Source organism: Prunus persica, chromosome G4 (genome assembly GCF_000346465.2).
Source record: "Prunus persica cultivar Lovell chromosome G4, Prunus_persica_NCBIv2, whole genome shotgun sequence".
NCBI classification, from domain to species: domain Eukaryota; kingdom Viridiplantae; phylum Streptophyta; class Magnoliopsida; order Rosales; family Rosaceae; genus Prunus; species Prunus persica.
In genome coordinates, this window is record NC_034012.1 from 6730350 (window position 1) to 6747602 (window position 17253).

The 17253-nt window shown below is 35.7% G+C and overlaps 2 protein-coding genes across 4 annotated transcripts; both read left to right on the forward strand.

Annotated features, from left to right (window-relative positions):
• Positions 2737-9517, forward strand: LOC18781190 (CTP synthase). Of its 2 annotated transcripts, none has more exons than XM_007211314.2 (22): positions 2737-3014; positions 3148-3332; positions 3704-3783; positions 4100-4186; positions 4346-4396; positions 4482-4599; positions 4695-4751; positions 4885-4949; positions 5089-5172; positions 5250-5300; positions 5400-5462; positions 5566-5612; positions 5744-5813; positions 5906-5968; positions 6621-6710; positions 6829-6867; positions 6944-7171; positions 7265-7350; positions 7547-7595; positions 7672-7752; positions 7849-7942; positions 8832-9517. In XM_007211314.2, exons 2-22 carry the CDS (start codon positions 3215-3217, stop codon positions 9164-9166), a joined length of 1956 nt encoding a protein of 651 aa, XP_007211376.1. In that variant the 5' UTR covers positions 2737-3014; positions 3148-3214; the 3' UTR covers positions 9167-9517. The 2 variants fall into 2 exon arrangements, with proteins under 2 accessions (XP_007211376.1, XP_020417445.1); XM_020561856.1 differs by having other exon boundaries at positions 3155-3332.
• On the forward strand, positions 10034-15875 carry LOC18778179 (probable polyamine aminopropyl transferase). 2 transcript variants are annotated; one of them, XM_020562940.1, is made up of 8 exons: positions 10034-10571; positions 10662-10714; positions 10870-10929; positions 11021-11098; positions 12423-12552; positions 12784-12803; positions 14047-14232; positions 15144-15875. In XM_020562940.1, the coding sequence occupies exons 1-8, from the start codon at positions 10235-10237 to the stop codon at positions 15291-15293; spliced, it is 1014 nt and encodes a 337-aa protein (XP_020418529.1). In that variant the 5' UTR covers positions 10034-10234; the 3' UTR covers positions 15294-15875. The 2 variants fall into 2 exon arrangements, with proteins under 2 accessions (XP_020418529.1, XP_020418528.1); XM_020562939.1 differs by having other exon boundaries at positions 10036-10571; positions 12751-12803.

The following is a 17253-nucleotide window of genomic DNA, read 5'->3' on the forward strand; positions in this document are numbered from 1 at the left end:
ACCTCAGGGGATATTCGTGTAATTTTTAAGACCTGAGGTGGTTTTGTGAAAACATGAAAAATCTCTTCTTTTTTTTTTTTTTTTCTTGTGAAACAAGAATTAATTCCAGTCACAAAATTAAAAAAATAAATAAAGAAGAAGGGTGGAGCCCTTCTTACATTAAAACACTATTGGGTCATTAATTATACATAAGCTATGGGGATACCTTGGTGGGGTATGTTGGCATGGGTCTAATTAATAGGAAAGTAATTAGCAAGTGGTTGGTCGGGTGCCACTCATTACTCATAGTTATTATACAAGTATAATTGAAAAGAAAAAGGGAAAAAGAATAGGTGCATAGGGTTCTATTTCTTTTCTTCTTCTTTTATCAAATTATGGAAGATACATAATTAATGGAAATATTCTTTCTCCTCAAAGATTGAATTTGATTATAAGAAGCGTAGCTTAAGTGGTTAACTTACGAGCATTTACTCCTATATACATGGTCCTAAAAAGATTGAATTTGATTGTAAAGAGCGTAGCTCAAGTGATTAACCTACGAGCATTTACCCCTATATATGTGGTCCTAAAAAAGATTGAATTTGATTTGGGCTGTGTGGCATTGCATAAGTGCAGCATTTGAACACCAAAAAAAGGTGCAAGTAACACCCATCGCATGACTAAAGCCTAAGGCAACATCATCACCATGCCATTGACACCTCTTTTTATCTTATCGGCATCCTTTGTTTCATCAAGCATGACAAAACTACCGACTTTAGATGCTATAGATAGATACTATACTTAAAGAGTGGTGTTATGTCTAGAAAATAATCAACATCAACATGTTAAATTATCGTACTATCATTCGACCAATAATTTAGTGTATCATTTGGGAAGATTAATATCTCGAATTAAGATGATTTTACATAAATTGTATGATATCATGAGTTGCATTTTATGCGAGAAAGTCGATAAAAAAAAAAAAAAAAAAGAACGGAATTCTAAGTGTTTTTCTTTGATATTGGTCTCACCACTCAATCACTCCTGAATTAACTAACAAACTCATACCCGACCAAAAAAAATTTATTAAAAAAAAAAAAAAAAAAAAACTACCCACCTGCGTTTGGCCGGAACCCTTTTGTCTTGTTCAACTGTTATTTTATAGTATCACTATATATATATATTTGATTTTGACAAAAGAAAACCAAGCACAGGCCTCTTACAAGAAAAGAAAGAAGCCAAATTACACCAGACAAACGAAGAACGGAAAGCAAATTACAGATGGGAGATGATGGAGCAATGTTTTTCCAAAGCCAAGCTCAAACCAGGGTTTAAACCAATCAGTGAACGCCAAGTATTACCATTTTGATAATCTTTATCTCTTATCGATAAAATATATACAAACGCAATCTAACTTATAAGGATAATATAATTTTACTGGTAGTAAAACTATATTATCCTCGTAACTAAGATTACGTCTTCTCTTGTAGTTCTTCAAGTACATTAGTTTTATTGTACTATATATTCTCAGAATAGACATGCGATATGGATCAAGTGGAGGAATTAATTATGCAATTAGTTAAGTTTAATTTGTAACAACGTCATCTAGGTTTTTTTGTTTCTTTTTTTTTTAATATTTTATTTCGAGGGAGAGAGGGGGTAAAGAATCGAACACTTGTTGGGGGATAGAAAATCAGTGATCTATGTCAAAAGTTGAAATTTTATAATCACAAAGAATTTCGCAGTAAATGTAATTATATTGTTTGGTGTCTCTGGGACAAGGAAGTAAATGCATCATTATGATGGGTGTATGAGAGTACACATGTTACATAAATAAATAATATTATTTATTAATTACATTACCCACCGCATCTCTATAAGTCGCACCCGTATATATATAGAATTCACCTCTAGTAAAGTAGTGATCAATAATGTGGTACAAAATCAGTACTTTACATAAATTAGGAAGAAAGTATAAAAAAGAAGAAAAAATGAACAAGCGATCATTATATTTTATAATAAGGAGAGTAGCATAATTTAATGGGATTATTTTGGCACTCCAAATCCTACATCCCATGCTCCTCAACTCACAAAAATGAATAGTGCATGAGGTAATTTAAATGAGACTTTGGAGTGCCAATCATCCCTCTAATTTAAAGGTATATGGAGGGAACTCTTTTGACCTTATTTGGTAACAACCTGAGAAGGTTACAATACATAGGAGGATCAACTTGATATATACATATGGAAAGTAGTAGTTAGAGAGAGAGAGAGAGAGAGAGAGAGAGAGAGAGAGAGAGAGAGAGAGGATATTTTTTATTAATTAAGGATATAGTAGTTAGGACTTCAAATTGGTCCAAGTTGGCAGAAAAGTGTACACATTTTTTGGCCGGAGAAAAGTGCACACATTGAGAACCCAAAAGTGTTTGGAAAATTTGTACTAAATTGATGACATGAAGAATTATCCAACCGACCAGTTTCTTCTTTATTTTAGTTTTATAAAATTAAAATAAAATTAATGCGAATTAGAGGAGGTAATATTTTAGTTCACTTACATTTTATTGGTGGGATGGGGTATATATGCCTTTGCAGCTCCGCTGCAGCTGTGACGTGAAAGGAAAACAAATGAAAGACAAAATTGTAGCCATTTTTTTAATTACAGATTTTAGAGGGAAAGAGCAAATTTTTTTTTTTAGGTGTAATTTCTAATTTTGTATACCCAACTTTGTCTATAAAAGGCCGCCCTTGTGCCTAACCATTCCTCATTGCAACTACCTTTTTATTCTCATCTATCTCTCTCTCTCTCTCTTGTTGTGTCTCTCTTTCTATGTGTCTGTTGCTGTTAAGAAGCTGTTGATGGTTTTTCTTGCTTTGGCTTTTGTATGATATAGCTCATGCTCTTTGCACCTCTGAGTTGGATTAAAGAGAGAGAAATCAGATAACGTTCAAAAACACAAAGAATTGCAAATTAAGAAAATAAGAATTAGCCGCTCCTGCTATACTGCTCTGCCTTTGAAACACTGTTCTGGTGGCTGGTGGGTTGTGTTTATAAGTCTTTACCAACCAAAAAAATTATATCTTTTTCTTTCTCTTTTATTCTTCTTTCCACAGCTAATGGCGGAGATTAAAATGCTTATTGGGGTGATGGGTGATGTTTCTCTTGTCTAGGAAACAGGGGAGGGGCTAAGTTGGCGTTTGTCAAAGAAGAAGAAGAAGAAGAAGAAGCAGAGAAGAAATGAAGTACGTTTTGGTGACTGGTGGAGTTGTGAGTGGTCTTGGGAAAGGAGTGACTGCTAGTAGTATTGGCTTGCTTCTAAAGGCTTGTGGGCTTCGGGTCACTTCCATTAAGATTGGTATCTTTCTCCTCCTCTTCTGCTTCCTTTTGTTCTTGTTCTTCTGTTTTCATTTTAATTCTGTGTGATGTTGCTCATCTCTGTTGTTTTAACTTTTTGAGGCAACCCATTATGCTGTTTTCGTTGGAAAGCTCATCCACTTTTTTCTCTCTTTATCTTTTAATGGGGAAAAAAGATGTATCAGATTTAGCTTTTTCTGCTAAAGTTTTTTTTTCTTCTTCTGAATTTCAGTTAGTGTTTCAGTGAGAACACAAATCTGAGTGACTGCAATTTTTTTCTTCTATATAATGCCTGATATATAAGTTTAAGCTGTTCTCTCTCTCTCTCCCTCTTGTCCTGATCACCATTTTTCTTTTTCTTATGTAATTCAGATCCTTACTTAAACACTGATGCTGGAACTATGTCCCCTGTTGAACATGGTGAAGTCTTTGTCTTAGATGATGGTGGTGAGGTACATCAACTTACTCTTCTGCCCTCTTCCTTCCTAGATGATTCTTTTACTTTTGAGGGACATTTCTGTAGGAAGCTTTTGTCATTATCCCCCTGGGAAATTTCTGTTGTCTTTTATAAGATCATATGCCTTTTCAATCTGTGACACAACAATTTGAATTCTTCCACCATACAAGTACAGAGTTAAAAAGAATTAAATGGTTGCAATTACCAATGAGAAATTTTGGACTCAAGTGTCAAAAGTCTTAAAAAACGTGGAAGAATCACAGACTTTTTATTTGCTAATTTGGTTTTTTCTTTTTTTAAAATTTTCCCAGGTGGACTTGGACCTTGGAAACTATGAGCGATTTCTAGATATCAAGCTGACCCGTGATAATAATATTACTACCGGAAAGATTTACCAGGCAAGTGGGTTAAATTGCGCGCGCGCGCACATATATATATATATATATATATATATATATCCACTTTATTATATTTTTATATACCTACTACTGCAGATTCCAAAAATCTCTTTATCAAACGTTTCTTTTTTCTTTTTTTTTCCTTGTGTTGTGTCACAGGATGTTATTGACAGAGAAAGAAGGGGAGATTATCTAGGAAAAACTGTCCAGGTTTTTGTCTACCTACTATGAGTCCTTTTTCTGGCTATATTTTATCTGGTCCCTTTCTTTTTTTATATTATTTTTTTATCTGTAGGTTGTTCCTCACATCACAGATGCTATCCAAGAGTGGATTGAGCGTGTAGCACAAATACCAGTGGATGGGGAGTCAGGTCCAGCTGATGTTTGTGTCATAGAATTGGGTGGAACTATAGGTGCATCTATATTTTCCACAACAATGTTCTTGATTTCTGGCAGCATCAGCTGTTTCAATGGCTATTTCAAATTACTGACAACTTCCTGGTTGTAGGTGATATTGAATCCATGCCTTTTATTGAGGCATTAGGACAATTCTCGTACCGTGTAGGTAAGCAAATTGAATACGAAACTCCATATATGACAGAATTATATATGTTGGCATGGCACACAGTCTTTCTGATCTGATCATTTAGTTACTTGACTCTTTTCTTTTCTTTTCCATCAATGTTTGTTTATTTCAGGTAGTCACAACTTTTGCTTGATTCATGTTAGCCTTGTGCCTGTTTTGAATGTTGTTGGTGAACAGGTAAGGTTCTTATAATTGTCTGTTCACTAGCTTTTTTCTTATAGATAGATGATTTAACCTCTGTTTATATTTCTCAGTCATAAGAGAAAACTACTAAATTGCTCTAATGAATGTACTTAATTATGCTCATTATGTTCAGAAAACAAAACCAACCCAGCACAGTGTTCGTGGACTGAGGTGCCTGGGTTTGACACCACATTTGATAGCTTGTCGCAGCACAACGGTCTGTCTATCTGTCTCTCTCTCCATCTTTTTGCCGTGTTTGCTTTGTCATGTTGGCTGAAGATTCTAAATTTACAGGCACTAGAAGAGAACGTAAAGACGAAAGTCAGTCAGTTTTGCCATGTCCAGGTATGTTTGATAAGTTCTAGTTCAAGCATACTACTTGAAACGAATTTCTATCTGCTTTGCAAGATGAATACTTTACTGAAGCTGCTAAATATTTTGTAGAAAGAGAACATCATCACTCTCTACGATGTTTCAAACATCTGGCACATTCCATTACTTTTAAGAGTGAGTAGTTCTCTACAACTTCTGAAATGCATCTTCTTAAGCTGAAGTTATCTTCATTCTCTAACTGTCACATGGAATTTTTGTCCTGCTTCTTCTCAAATAGGATCAGAAGGCTCATGAAGCAATCTTTAAAGTGCTGAACCTTCAGGGGTTTGTCTCATGAACTCTTCTCATTTTCTTTCCTGTAACTTTTGGGATGTAATCCATATGCACTGTGCATCAGTTGATCTCACTGTTTAGTCTTCTAACATTCATCTACACAAATGCTCCTTAATGTGCAGATTAACAAGGGAACCTGAATTAGAGGAATGGACTTCTAGGGCTGAAATTTGTGACATGTTGCATGAGCCGGTAGGTCTTAGCTCCAAAGACATGCCCAATGACATACTTTTATTTCCTTTTGTTGCCAAAAAATTGAAATCCTAATGTCATTTGAATAACAGGTTCGCATTGCCATGGTCGGGAAGTATACGAGGCTTTCAGATGCCTACCTCTCTGTAATAAAGGTGCACCTAGCTACCACTTCTTCACTATGAATTGGTGTTTAAATCAGATGATAATCTAATTTCTAAAGATGGTTGCTTGCTGCATTTATAAATGCAGTACTCACAAATTACAATTCTTAAATCCTTGCCCAAGATTTGAGCTCAGAACTAGGATCTGTGAAGTAGATAACACGAAAAAAATAGTTTTCTCCATGTTAGCCTTCTGTTATGTTTTGATATGAGGTTATCTGGGAAAGATGATAGCTATGATGAATTTGTCAAACAAAGGGACTCGCCAACAGAATTCTTATTCCTGTAGTTTACGATTTCATCATCAAATTATTATTACTTTTCTTAGTGCTTTATAAACCGGTCCAGTTCAGGGGAAAGTGACTGATATGTTTAGATATGAGCTTGTGAACATATTAACCATACCAAATGTAAACAGCAAGATAAATTTCAGGAAGATACTTAGTCGGAGTAAATTTTGGAACAAAATTACTGTGTTAATTTTTTTTCCAGCTTCACTTTGTGGTTGTGGTAATACAAACATGGTACAATTCTATTATCAAATTCTAATTATTTTGCTTTCATTCTTGTGATACTTAAATTTGAAGTTGGGGAGGACAAAGTATGCTGGGGTTGGATATATAATCTGTAGTAATTTCTGCAGGCTCTTGTGCATGCTTCTGTTGCTCGTGGCAAGAAACTTTTCGTGGATTGGGTTCCAGCTGGTGACCTTGAAGACGCAACTGCAAAAGAGGTTGTTATATATTGATATTCTTTTTTTTTTTGGATGAGTTATATATTGATATTCAGTTCTAGCAATGTTTACATTTTACCTTATATCAAAACTTGACAAAAAATGTATCATATTGCAGAATCCTGATGCTTATAAAGCTGCCTGGAAGTTGTTGAAGGTGTGTGTATTTAGGTTTAATAGCCTTGAGTTGCGGTTGCTTTTTTGTTAGCCTTCTGATTGGCCTGTATCTTCAGGGTGCAGATGGTGTTCTCGTTCCCGGAGGATTCGGGGACAGAGGAGTGCAAGGGAAAATTCTTGCAGCAAAATATGCCCGGGAAAAGAGAATTCCATTCCTTGGCATTTGTCTAGGAATGCAGATTGCTGTCATTGAGTTTGCACGATCTGTTCTTGGTCTGAAAGATGCTAACAGCACAGAATTTGATCCTAACACTAAGAATCCCTGTGTTATATTTATGCCAGAGGTCTGCATCGTGTTTTCGAGTTTTATGTTTCATTGAATGGAACTCAATATCCTGCCTTTTCCATTTATCTAATCTCTGGACCTTGTAAAGCAGGGTTCAACAACACATATGGGAGCCACCATGCGCCTTGGATCCAGGAGAACATATTTCCAGTCTACAGAATGCAAATCAGCTAAACTGTGAGTACTAATTTGGAAAGAAATATGCACATTTGATTTGTACATATCACATTTTTCATAAGAACCAAAGCTTATGAGGAGGTCTATTGATCTGCATAGATCAATCAGTAACTTGATACACATGAAAATCAGAGGATACAAGCATGCTGAATGAGATGCCTGTGTTGGCTAATCTTTGAAATTTGAATTTTGTTAGATATGGAAACAAGCGCTTCATCGATGAGAGACATCGACACAGATATGAGGTAAGCGGCATCCCAATGAAAATGATTGTATTATAAGATACTATTTTGTCAGGGGGGCTAATTCTGTTGGATTCAGGTGAATCCTGAAATGGTAGCACGCCTTGAAAATGCTGGCCTCTCTTTCACTGGCAAGGATGAAACTGGCCAACGCATGGAGGTATAAATTTTCATTATTTGTCTCTGTAACTACAGAATCAATTGATTTGTTTACTGTGGTGATTTTGATCTAATTCGTGTTATACTGACACTACAGATTGTTGAGCTGCGTAATCATCCATATTTCATTGGTGTCCAGTTCCATCCTGAATTCAAATCAAGACCAGGAAAACCTTCTGCTTTATTCATAGGTACATGTCTCATACATCCTTAAAAGTTTCACACTCACTTCATGTTCAATTATACTTTGTTACATGAACTGGAGGCTTGCTGTTTATTCATCTGAATATTCACTTATACTAATTATGTGTTGTTAATTTTGGTTGAAAATTGGGATTATTGTTACCTTTCCTTCATTTAGTCCATTATTACAATCAAGATAAATGTGCTTTTGAAAGCTTCAGACAAGACTCAGCTTGAAAAGAAGCATGTTCAATATTGTTCTTTTAGAATTTAGACCAATCTGAAGCCTTCCTATATGACTTGATTAATAATAAGCCAAGCTCAGCTGTAATATTTCTATTAATGAAAAAGCCAGTCAAGATAAGGTATTAAAATCTGAAGTTAGGCAAGCTTGATGGTAATCTTTGCTTCATTTACTAGAAATCTGTTGCCTACCTGAAGCTTGGACATAGAAGAAATCCCCACTTGATCTTAGCCTAAAATATCTTCCCTGAATTCAATCTATTGGGTATCTATGAGCTTAAATAATCATTGCAAAAGGTGAAAAGCTAAGATTAAGAAACAGAGCCGATACTCGTCTGTTACAACCTGGTTGTGCTTCTGGTCAAGTCAATATCTAATAAATTTGGCTAGCCCGGCCCAGGTAACAGCTAAACTCACAAACCAGGCATCTTTCCTTGGATTCTTGTGAAAAATATTTTGTCACATGTTTGAGTACTGAAGAAGGTTCTTCAGGTTGTGTACCTCATTGCTGCCGTTTGATAATTTGAATCCTACTTCATGGGATTTCTGTGAAAACCTAAATTCAAAATTTTTCTCTGCTGACTTGTAAATCAGATTACAGAAGCAACACAATAGCTTGTAAATCTTGAATTGTCAATTTGCAATGTCATGCAGGCCTTATAGCAGCAGCATGTGGGCAGTTGGATGCTTTCTTACCGGGCTCTGAGAGCAAAAGGAATATCCCAAATGGACCTGCCAATGATATGTCCCAGAGGAATATCCCATACGGAGCAAGCAATGATATGCCCCAAAGAAATATCCCAAATGGAGCAAGCAATCATATGTTCCAAGCAGCATGTGGGCAGTTGGAATCTTTCTTCCAGGGTTCTGAGACCAAAAGAAATGTCCCAAATGGAGCAGCCAAAGCATATCAAAATGGAGCTGCAACTAAGCTTGCTAATCGGCCACAAGACAGTGCATACAGCATTTTCAATGGCATGCACTTATGAAGGCTGTGTAGGCCTCTACATAAAATATCTGTAGGATCATCTTTCTTTGTGGTGTGGTTTAGGGGATTTTATTTACTTAACTAGCAGGGGCTTTTAGGTGATATAATATTATAGGATTGGTTTGTACAGTCATTTGGGATATGGTTAGATATATAGCCTTCCAAAGACACAAACTTTAGAATGGAGAGCTGCATCCTGAGCTTTTTAAAACAGGTCAGCTTGTCAGAAGTCTTGTACTGCACTTAGAATGTTCAGGGGATTTGCGCCTTCTTCCCCAGCACCCTATCCTTTTGTTTTGTCTTGATTTTAATGCAGTAATAAATCTTGATATGCATGGACTCTTGGCTTGAACATCACCTAGCTACCTGCATGCAACACTATAGACTCGTCCAAGAAGAAGTGAAGTTGGAGTTAGCACAATCCTAACAAATTTAGTCAGCAATACCTACTAAATACTTTCTCAAACAATGAGAAAGAAAACAAAACTCATTCTCCTAACTCAAACAAGTTGAGTGCAGTTATTTGAATTACAATAAGGTCAGGTTCACCAAATTTATTCATTTGTTCACCAAATAACGTGTGTATACACGTCAGTTCTGACTTTCGTTCTTTAAAGAATGAAAAGGTTGAGAAAATCTCATTTCTACTCACTTGTCTTCATATTTGATCACGTTTATTGACTTGGTTGGCTTTAAATTTTAATCTCGGATTTTGAGCTCTTTAAAACCTAAAATCGGAACTCTAAAGAATCATGATATATCTAAGTATAATCAATTTTTTCAATACATGAAATCAAAATTAAAAGCATAATTCAGATTTTGATCAATAGGTCTGCTCTTTCGGATTTTTAACTAATCATAAAAGTTTCTTTTTCCTTTCACTAAAATTAATAGCTCCTCAAAGCTTTGTTAGCCGACTAACTAATCTGATATGGGGAAAAAGAAAGAGACAATCTTTGTTGTTGGTGGCCCTGCACTGCATCTTTATGAGTGACCACGAGCCTTTAAAGATACAATACAAACAGATAAGAGTTGAAGTGAAGGTGGGCATGGAAGACTAGAAATACCAATGGCTCTGCTAACAAATAGCCTGCTATTGTTACCCCAGCAACTCGGTCCGAGTCGAACTCAGTCGCCTGCTACCATTCATTTCAACCATTCACAGCGCTGTCACCGTTTCTGCAGAGCAACATCCTCTGTTTCGCTTTGGTTCTGTAATGGGAAACGAAAAGTCAAGAGTCTCAAGACCAAAGCCTCCAAGGCAGATAAGCAAGAAGTGAAATTGGAAGAGAAAAAGGGGGAAGAAGAAGAAGAATTTCAAGTACTGACGGCCATGAAGAGCAGTTACAATGACATAGTAATCGTGGACACTCCCAAATCAAGAATGCTGCTCCTCGACTCTTCTCGTATGTTAATCTTTTTCTTTTGTGTTCGTTCATTGTTACCCATCATTTTATTCTTCTTTTAAATGCTATTTATGTTTTGGGTTCATGCAGAAAATGTGCACAGCATTGTTTACAAGCACCAGAAATGGACTGCTTCCTACTGGGTATGTGCATTTCAATAATTCAATGTGTTTATTCTAAGTTCTCCTAGAAATTCTGTGGTTTCATACATTTGATAAGACTTTGCATGTGTCATAGTGCTATTGAATTTGAACCTATAATTTAAGAAAGTCATTGTATTGGTTGCTACATTATGCAGGATGAGTTTGCTAGCTTGCCTGCTATTGTTCCAGAAGGTCCTATTGCCATCCTTGGCTTGGTAATTCATTTCATTTTGGACTCATGTGGTAAAATACCTTTTGTACCATAAAAATTTGTGATTTCCTGACTAAAAGTATTGTTCAAGCCAGGGTGGTGGAACAGCTGCTCATCTGATGCTTGACTTGTGGCCGTCTTTGCAGCTTGAAGGTTGGGAGATTGATCAAATTGTGAGTGTCCTATGGTCAAATGGGTTAATCCTCTTGCATATTTGCAATGTTCCAGTTCTAGTAACCCTTTACTTCTGCTAATTGAAAAGCATTGGACTTGAGTTCTTTAAATAATTCAAAGAACTGCATTTGATGATTTGCATCTTCCTCTTTGCTTCACAAGTTAATGACTTACCTCACCTTTAACTTCTGAAAATCTGAATGTAATATACAACTTGGTACTAAGTTTAGACAATCTTTATAATTAGATTACTTGAATTATGCACATATAATTATAGCTTATTCGGTACGTTGAATTAGTATCATGTGGTAGCTTAAAGAACACATTGGGACTATTGACCAAAGTACTCAAAATTGCAATGCTAATATTGATCTTTTGAGCCCCATTAATACATGATAACTCCCAAGGCATGTCATTGCTTTATTGCAGTGTGAAGTGTTATCTACCAAGACAACTCAACCACTAAGCATTTCTATGTGCTTTATCCTATTTCAGTTCTGATGTAATTTGGACCGTGGCTGCAACTTTAGTGCGGCAATGCCAAGAAAGGCTCTAACATTATCTTATATAGCATTCTTAGTGCAATTTATAGGTCATGGGAATCTACAAAACATTACCAATGGAATCAAAGTCATGTTGAAGGTGTTGGCCTGCTAGGTCAGTGATTTTTCCCCTTGTCTCGGACAGAAAATGTAAGGCAGCTGAAGTGTCACCCCTGTTTCTTTTACTTGTTTTGGAAGATTATGTTCAAGCAGTCATCAATATCTAAGGTCTTAACCCCTACCAGCACCTTATAATCTTTAATACATTCTTTCTGGAATAAATACAATCAATTGAAAGTTATGCAGAAGTTTATTTAGCCACAAGAAAAAATTGTATTTGAAACTTTATAAGTTATGGACAGAAGTCTTGTCCCAAACAACCAATAAGTAGGACAAATTGCTCAAAATAAAAATATAAAAAAATTCAGCCACACAAGGTCAACAGCATTTGAGTTAGCAGTGTAAAAGTCGCTGACCAGAAAATATCACTTAAGAAAAAAAAATTTGGTCTACAGTCCATTTCTTGAAATGTTTACCTTGAGAAGGTGTGCTGTCTCATCTGTTTAGCTCTTAAGACTAGAGTCACTAAGCAGCACTGTTTAATGAATCTGTACTTGGAGGTATGATTAGCAAGATTAAAATAATATACAAGGTGTAATAAATGTTTTATAGGATATTAGAGGGTTCCAATTTTCAGTAATGTCCTTTGTTTTATCTTAGTTAAATCTTTTTTGCATTAGTTATGATCTGTTTCCTTATTGAATATTTTAAATATTTTTAGTTGATTGATAAAGCAAGAGAGTATTTTGGGCTGTCTGATCTTGAGAAGCCTACTCAAGCTGGTGGCATACTTAACGTTCACATTGGTGATGCCCTTTCTCCTTCAGTTAATATTTCTGGAGGGTATGCCGGTGAGTTCCTTGTCTACATGTCTTTGTATTACCTGGCCCACCTTTGGAATGCGTGGATGGTCAAATTCAAGGATTTGTTTTTGTAATTTTCGTGCTCTTGTGTATACTTCCTGAATACATTGGTTATGCCTCATTTTCACAATTTCTTTCAGTTCCCTCCCTGCTGTATTGCTAATTTGTTCTTGCAGTAAATATCAGGCATTGTTATTGACTTGTTTTCTGATGGAAAAGTTTTGCCACAGTTGCAAGAGGTATGAAGAATGCTATCTTTCATGAATAGTTGGTGCCTTACCTTTTCATATTGTTTCATGGTATTCGAGGTTTGAGCTATTTCTTCAATTGTTTACTTCTATTATCTTCTCCAATAAATACACCATCTCTTGTGATCATCTTGTCTTCAAGCCACATTTTACACAGTGATATCTGAAAACATATAGAGTATAGTAACCATTTGAACAATCTCATTCTGAGTCTGGTCAGAAAGCTAGAAGAAAATTTGAAAGTGTAGTGAAAATAAAAATGCCATGAGAAGTTATGCAGAGAATGCAGTTGTTAAACCAAGGTATAATGGGAGGACCGAGGAAATAAGGGTAGAGAAACACCTATGAATTTAGACCCAAAAGAGCACCTCCTACTCATCTTGAATGTGCACAAGAAATCCTTGAGTGCCATTCAGAATACTGCTTTGGCTTGGTCAGAGAAAACACTCCCTGTGAGCATGAATGTGAAATTGGAAAAGGAAGTCAGAAAGCACCCATAAGACAACCATCTTCTGACAAAATTTCAAGGGAAGTGATGTTAATTTTTTAATAGCTAAAGTAAGGGAAGTAGCAATTAAATAAAGCTCAATTTTTTAGTTTCTTCCTAGCAACTATCCTCCAGGGCAAGACCTTGTTCAAATTTCCCTTCACAAGAAACTTGGACAACCATATTGCTCTCTCTTACTTTTGGATCCTCTTCCTGTGATCTGCTGTCAACCAATTTCACCTACCCCTGTTGTCCTTTCAATGAAGGATTAAAATTATGCTACAGATTCTAAAAGCTAAAAAGTTAAGAGCTGAGTCATAAAGCATCTAAAGTTTAAAGTCCATTAAATTGCATCTATAACCAAAATCAATCGTCTCAAGCAGTTAAGTAATGCAGAAGTCTGACTTAAGGGTTTAATACAGCTAAAAAAGATTGAAACCAACAAGATTCCAGTTAATTATGTATGTCCAAGTTACATGTTAAGTCAGGCCTAGTAAGTAATAATTGGGAACTTATAATTTGTGCAACCTAGTAAATTTTAGAGGTCTATGTACCTCCATGAGGTAGCTAGTTGTATCTTAGCTATTATTCCCATATATGTCCCTTTCATTTTTTAATTTATCCAGAACCAGAATGCTGTGCTGTATCCAATTTCCTGTATCTTGATACTTTCCTTGTCCTCCATTTTGACCGCATCACACGTTATCACGCTTTTAAAATAAATTTCATTTATGATTTTTTATGTAGGTTACAACTTGGTTGGAATTAAAGGATCAGCTGATGCCCAATGGCCGTCTAATGGTGAACTGTGGTGGCGTAGATGGAGCATCTGATGTCAGAGATGGAACAGCGCATCCAAAAAATACCTCCAGTGACGACAGTTGGCTACAAAATTCTACTATCAAGGCATTATCTAAAGCATTCCCTGGACAAGTAGGCCCTGTTTGCTTGCTTGATACTCTTGTGGTTATGAGATTTCCAGCTTGCAACATCTAATTAATTTTTAAAATTAGCCTAATTTACAATTTTTTATCAGATTTACAAACTGAAAGTATGAATAGCAGATACTAGTTATAATTTATAACATGAGCAATGAGCATACAAAAACTAGAGTTGATTATATGCAGTAGCCTTTGAAAAAGATGAGCTATATTTCTAGCTTATTGACCAACAATGCAGTCTCCAAACATTATGTGTCTGTGAAATATGAATGGCTCCTTTCCTACTTGTTAGTCCTAAATCACCCATCTTTCAGAGTTTTAACTGTTATTTGTGATTATGGCTGGAACTCTTGACTTGTCCTCTCCGTACATGCGTGTGTGCACAAGCACAAAGTACAATGTACTTGTTAGTGTGTTGTGTTGATATAAACCATTGGAGTTGTTTTATTTTTTTCAGCCTAACTTTTGGGATCAAATTTCATTTTTTAGTCCACGGTTGCTTAGCATAGTACTAAAGCTTTGATTGTCTGTCTGATTCTGTGTTTGAATCCTCTTGCGGTCGGCCATTTCTGATTGTGTGTGGTTTAAGTTTTTAGGAACATTGATTACTTAACAGATTAACATTCACACAACACAATGAAAATATCAGCAAATTAGTCCCCTCGTCGCATGTGCAATATGTTTAGAGTTTTGGACATTATCACTTTTGCATTACACGGCATTCTGCAGTAAATGTTAGGATTATCTTGGCTTTAATCTGTTAAACATTAATTTGACCTTCGTGAATTTCCTCTCATACATGGATCTCATTGTCTTCATGCATGCTCCTAGTCATATTTTTGTTTCATTTAATAAGTCAATGCTTCTTAGATTGAAGAAAGCTCACAATTTGGTATTTGACAGGTAAGCTGGAAGAAAATGCCACAAACTTTTGGTGAAAATTATCTTGCACTGACGGGACCTTTGCCAGAATTGACTTCATGGTCTGCTGCAGTAACAGGTCCCTTGACCGCCAGTGTGAATCTATGGAGACCATGCGAACCTTGTTGTTGATGGACTCGAATTATTTTCTTATAAATTTGACCAGGGAGCTCTCTGTTGTGAATTTGTCACATTAAACACCCGCTGGTCATGTTCTTGGAGATCAATATTACAGAAGATCACCACGAAACGCGACGGTGATCACAAAGAATGCAATCTGTTTGATTGTAATGACTTTGCTCATTGGAAGCTTGCTCTACTATATATCAGGGTAATTGCTGCATGCATCCCAAATATATATGATGAGAACAAGTGTATCTCCTTTTTAAGTTTGCTTGCACAAAAATACATAGCATTTTCGCAACTTCGCAAGATATATGATGGGAACGAAACCCAAGATACATTGGATTGATAGTCGAGGAGAAAAAAAAAATTTCATGATTGCCTCCTCTCCACTTACTAGTAAATCATGTCCTTTGCCAATTTTGCGTGCGCACATAATTTGACTGCTTCTAGTTGAAGTTGCAACTTTGGAGTACAGCTCTTTGTTTGACATTCCGGATATGTTAAGCATATGACGTATGATGTATGTATACTACTAGTGTATTGTAATGGAGTGGTTGATTGAAGTTGAGAGTAGAGTACGTTATTATATATGTTAAATTCCAGCACTTAAATACAACCGAGTAATACTAGAGAGACTAACTCTTGAACGACAACTCATGTGTCAGTGTTTCATTTATTTTCATTATGGACGCACTTTATTTATTCATATAATAAATAAGAAATTGTCACTTCAATTAGTATCCAAATATAAGAGAGTGAAATGATGAGTCCGTGTTCAAAAGTCAGAGAGTGAAGAGTGGAGGGTTTGATTTTGTGGTTTAATCGGGATGATACAAAACGCGTGATAAAGCATTATCTCCGTATATTTGCATTGCATGCATCTTTGATGATGAGCATGGAAATTGAATAAATGGAAGCCGATCAGAGCCAGAGGAGTGAATTAATGATTGTTGGAGGAAGCACCAAGCATTATGGAAATGATCGAGGGTTTAGTATTTTAGGGTTACACAAGATGCGAGGAGAATAGAAGCTCCCATACTCCATAGGATTCCATATTGTATTTATATTTTTGATGAATTTAATGCATGATATGAATGCTATGAAGTATTATTAGTAGCAACAGTGTTCGTAAAGCCAACGGCACCAGCTGTACATGTTGCTGCATGTAACCCAAACAATTATTTATTTATACATAATATTCATCTTTATTAAAAAATAAATAATAAAAAACTAGTATTTCATTAGGGCATTTCTAATACACAAAATATTAGGCTCCTTACATTTAAAGAGTCGTTTCTCGTTACAAATAAATGACAGTCTAACATGTATGTATAAATTTTTCTTTTTCGTAATTTTAATGAATTATTTTTATATATATCGTGATTAATTTGTACGAAAGAATAACTCTTTATATGTAAGGAGTGAAACAATGTCATGTAAAGTGCCGAGCAATGCCCTTTGTAATATGATGATGGAAGAAAGATGAAGATGTTTGACCATAATTTTGGTGCGTGTTTGACCAGGAATATGTGTATAAGAATGATAAAAATATGTTATGCATAAGAAGATGAGATTGCGTGGGAATCCCTTTTGGTGTGGATTGAAACAAACAATCCGGGGTTTGCATTGGGATTAAATTAAGGTAATCGAGGCCTTGAATTGTGTAGTCCATGTTGGATCAGCACGTGTAAATGCCACGGACTTTCAGGATTCTGTCTTTTCTTCTCACCATCCACATTCCCTCCCTCCTCATCTATTTTTCTTTTATTTTCTTCTGGAACTTACCCTCTTCAGTTAACCCCACAAGGCCAGGACCCAGGCCATTGGGGAGCTTTTACAGTTTTTCCCATACTGATTGTATTATATTAATTCACTGTTTGAAATATAAAACGAGATCAAAAGTAATGTTAGAAAAGCCATCAACTCATAATTCAAGTTGTTAAGAATAATTATCTTTGAATTTGAT

Excerpts from the sequence above, each read along its gene's own strand:
- LOC18781190 (XM_007211314.2), top strand. The coding sequence starts at position 3,215 with ATGAAGTACGTTTTGGTGACTGGTGGAGTTGTGAGTGGTCTTGGGAAA. Across the intron at positions 4,187-4,345 it reads CTACCGGAAAGATTTACCAG|GATGTTATTGACAGAGAAAG; the intron begins GCAAGTGGGTTA and ends GTTGTGTCACAG. Across the intron at positions 5,613-5,743 it reads AAAGTGCTGAACCTTCAGGG|ATTAACAAGGGAACCTGAAT; the intron begins GTTTGTCTCATG and ends CTTAATGTGCAG.
- LOC18778179 (XM_020562939.1), top strand. The coding sequence starts at position 10,235 with ATGGCTCTGCTAACAAATAGCCTGCTATTGTTACCCCAGCAACTCGGT. Across the intron at positions 10,715-10,869 it reads AATGGACTGCTTCCTACTGG|GATGAGTTTGCTAGCTTGCC; the intron begins GTATGTGCATTT and ends TACATTATGCAG. Across the intron at positions 12,804-14,046 it reads TTTTGCCACAGTTGCAAGAG|GTTACAACTTGGTTGGAATT; the intron begins GTATGAAGAATG and ends TTTTTTATGTAG.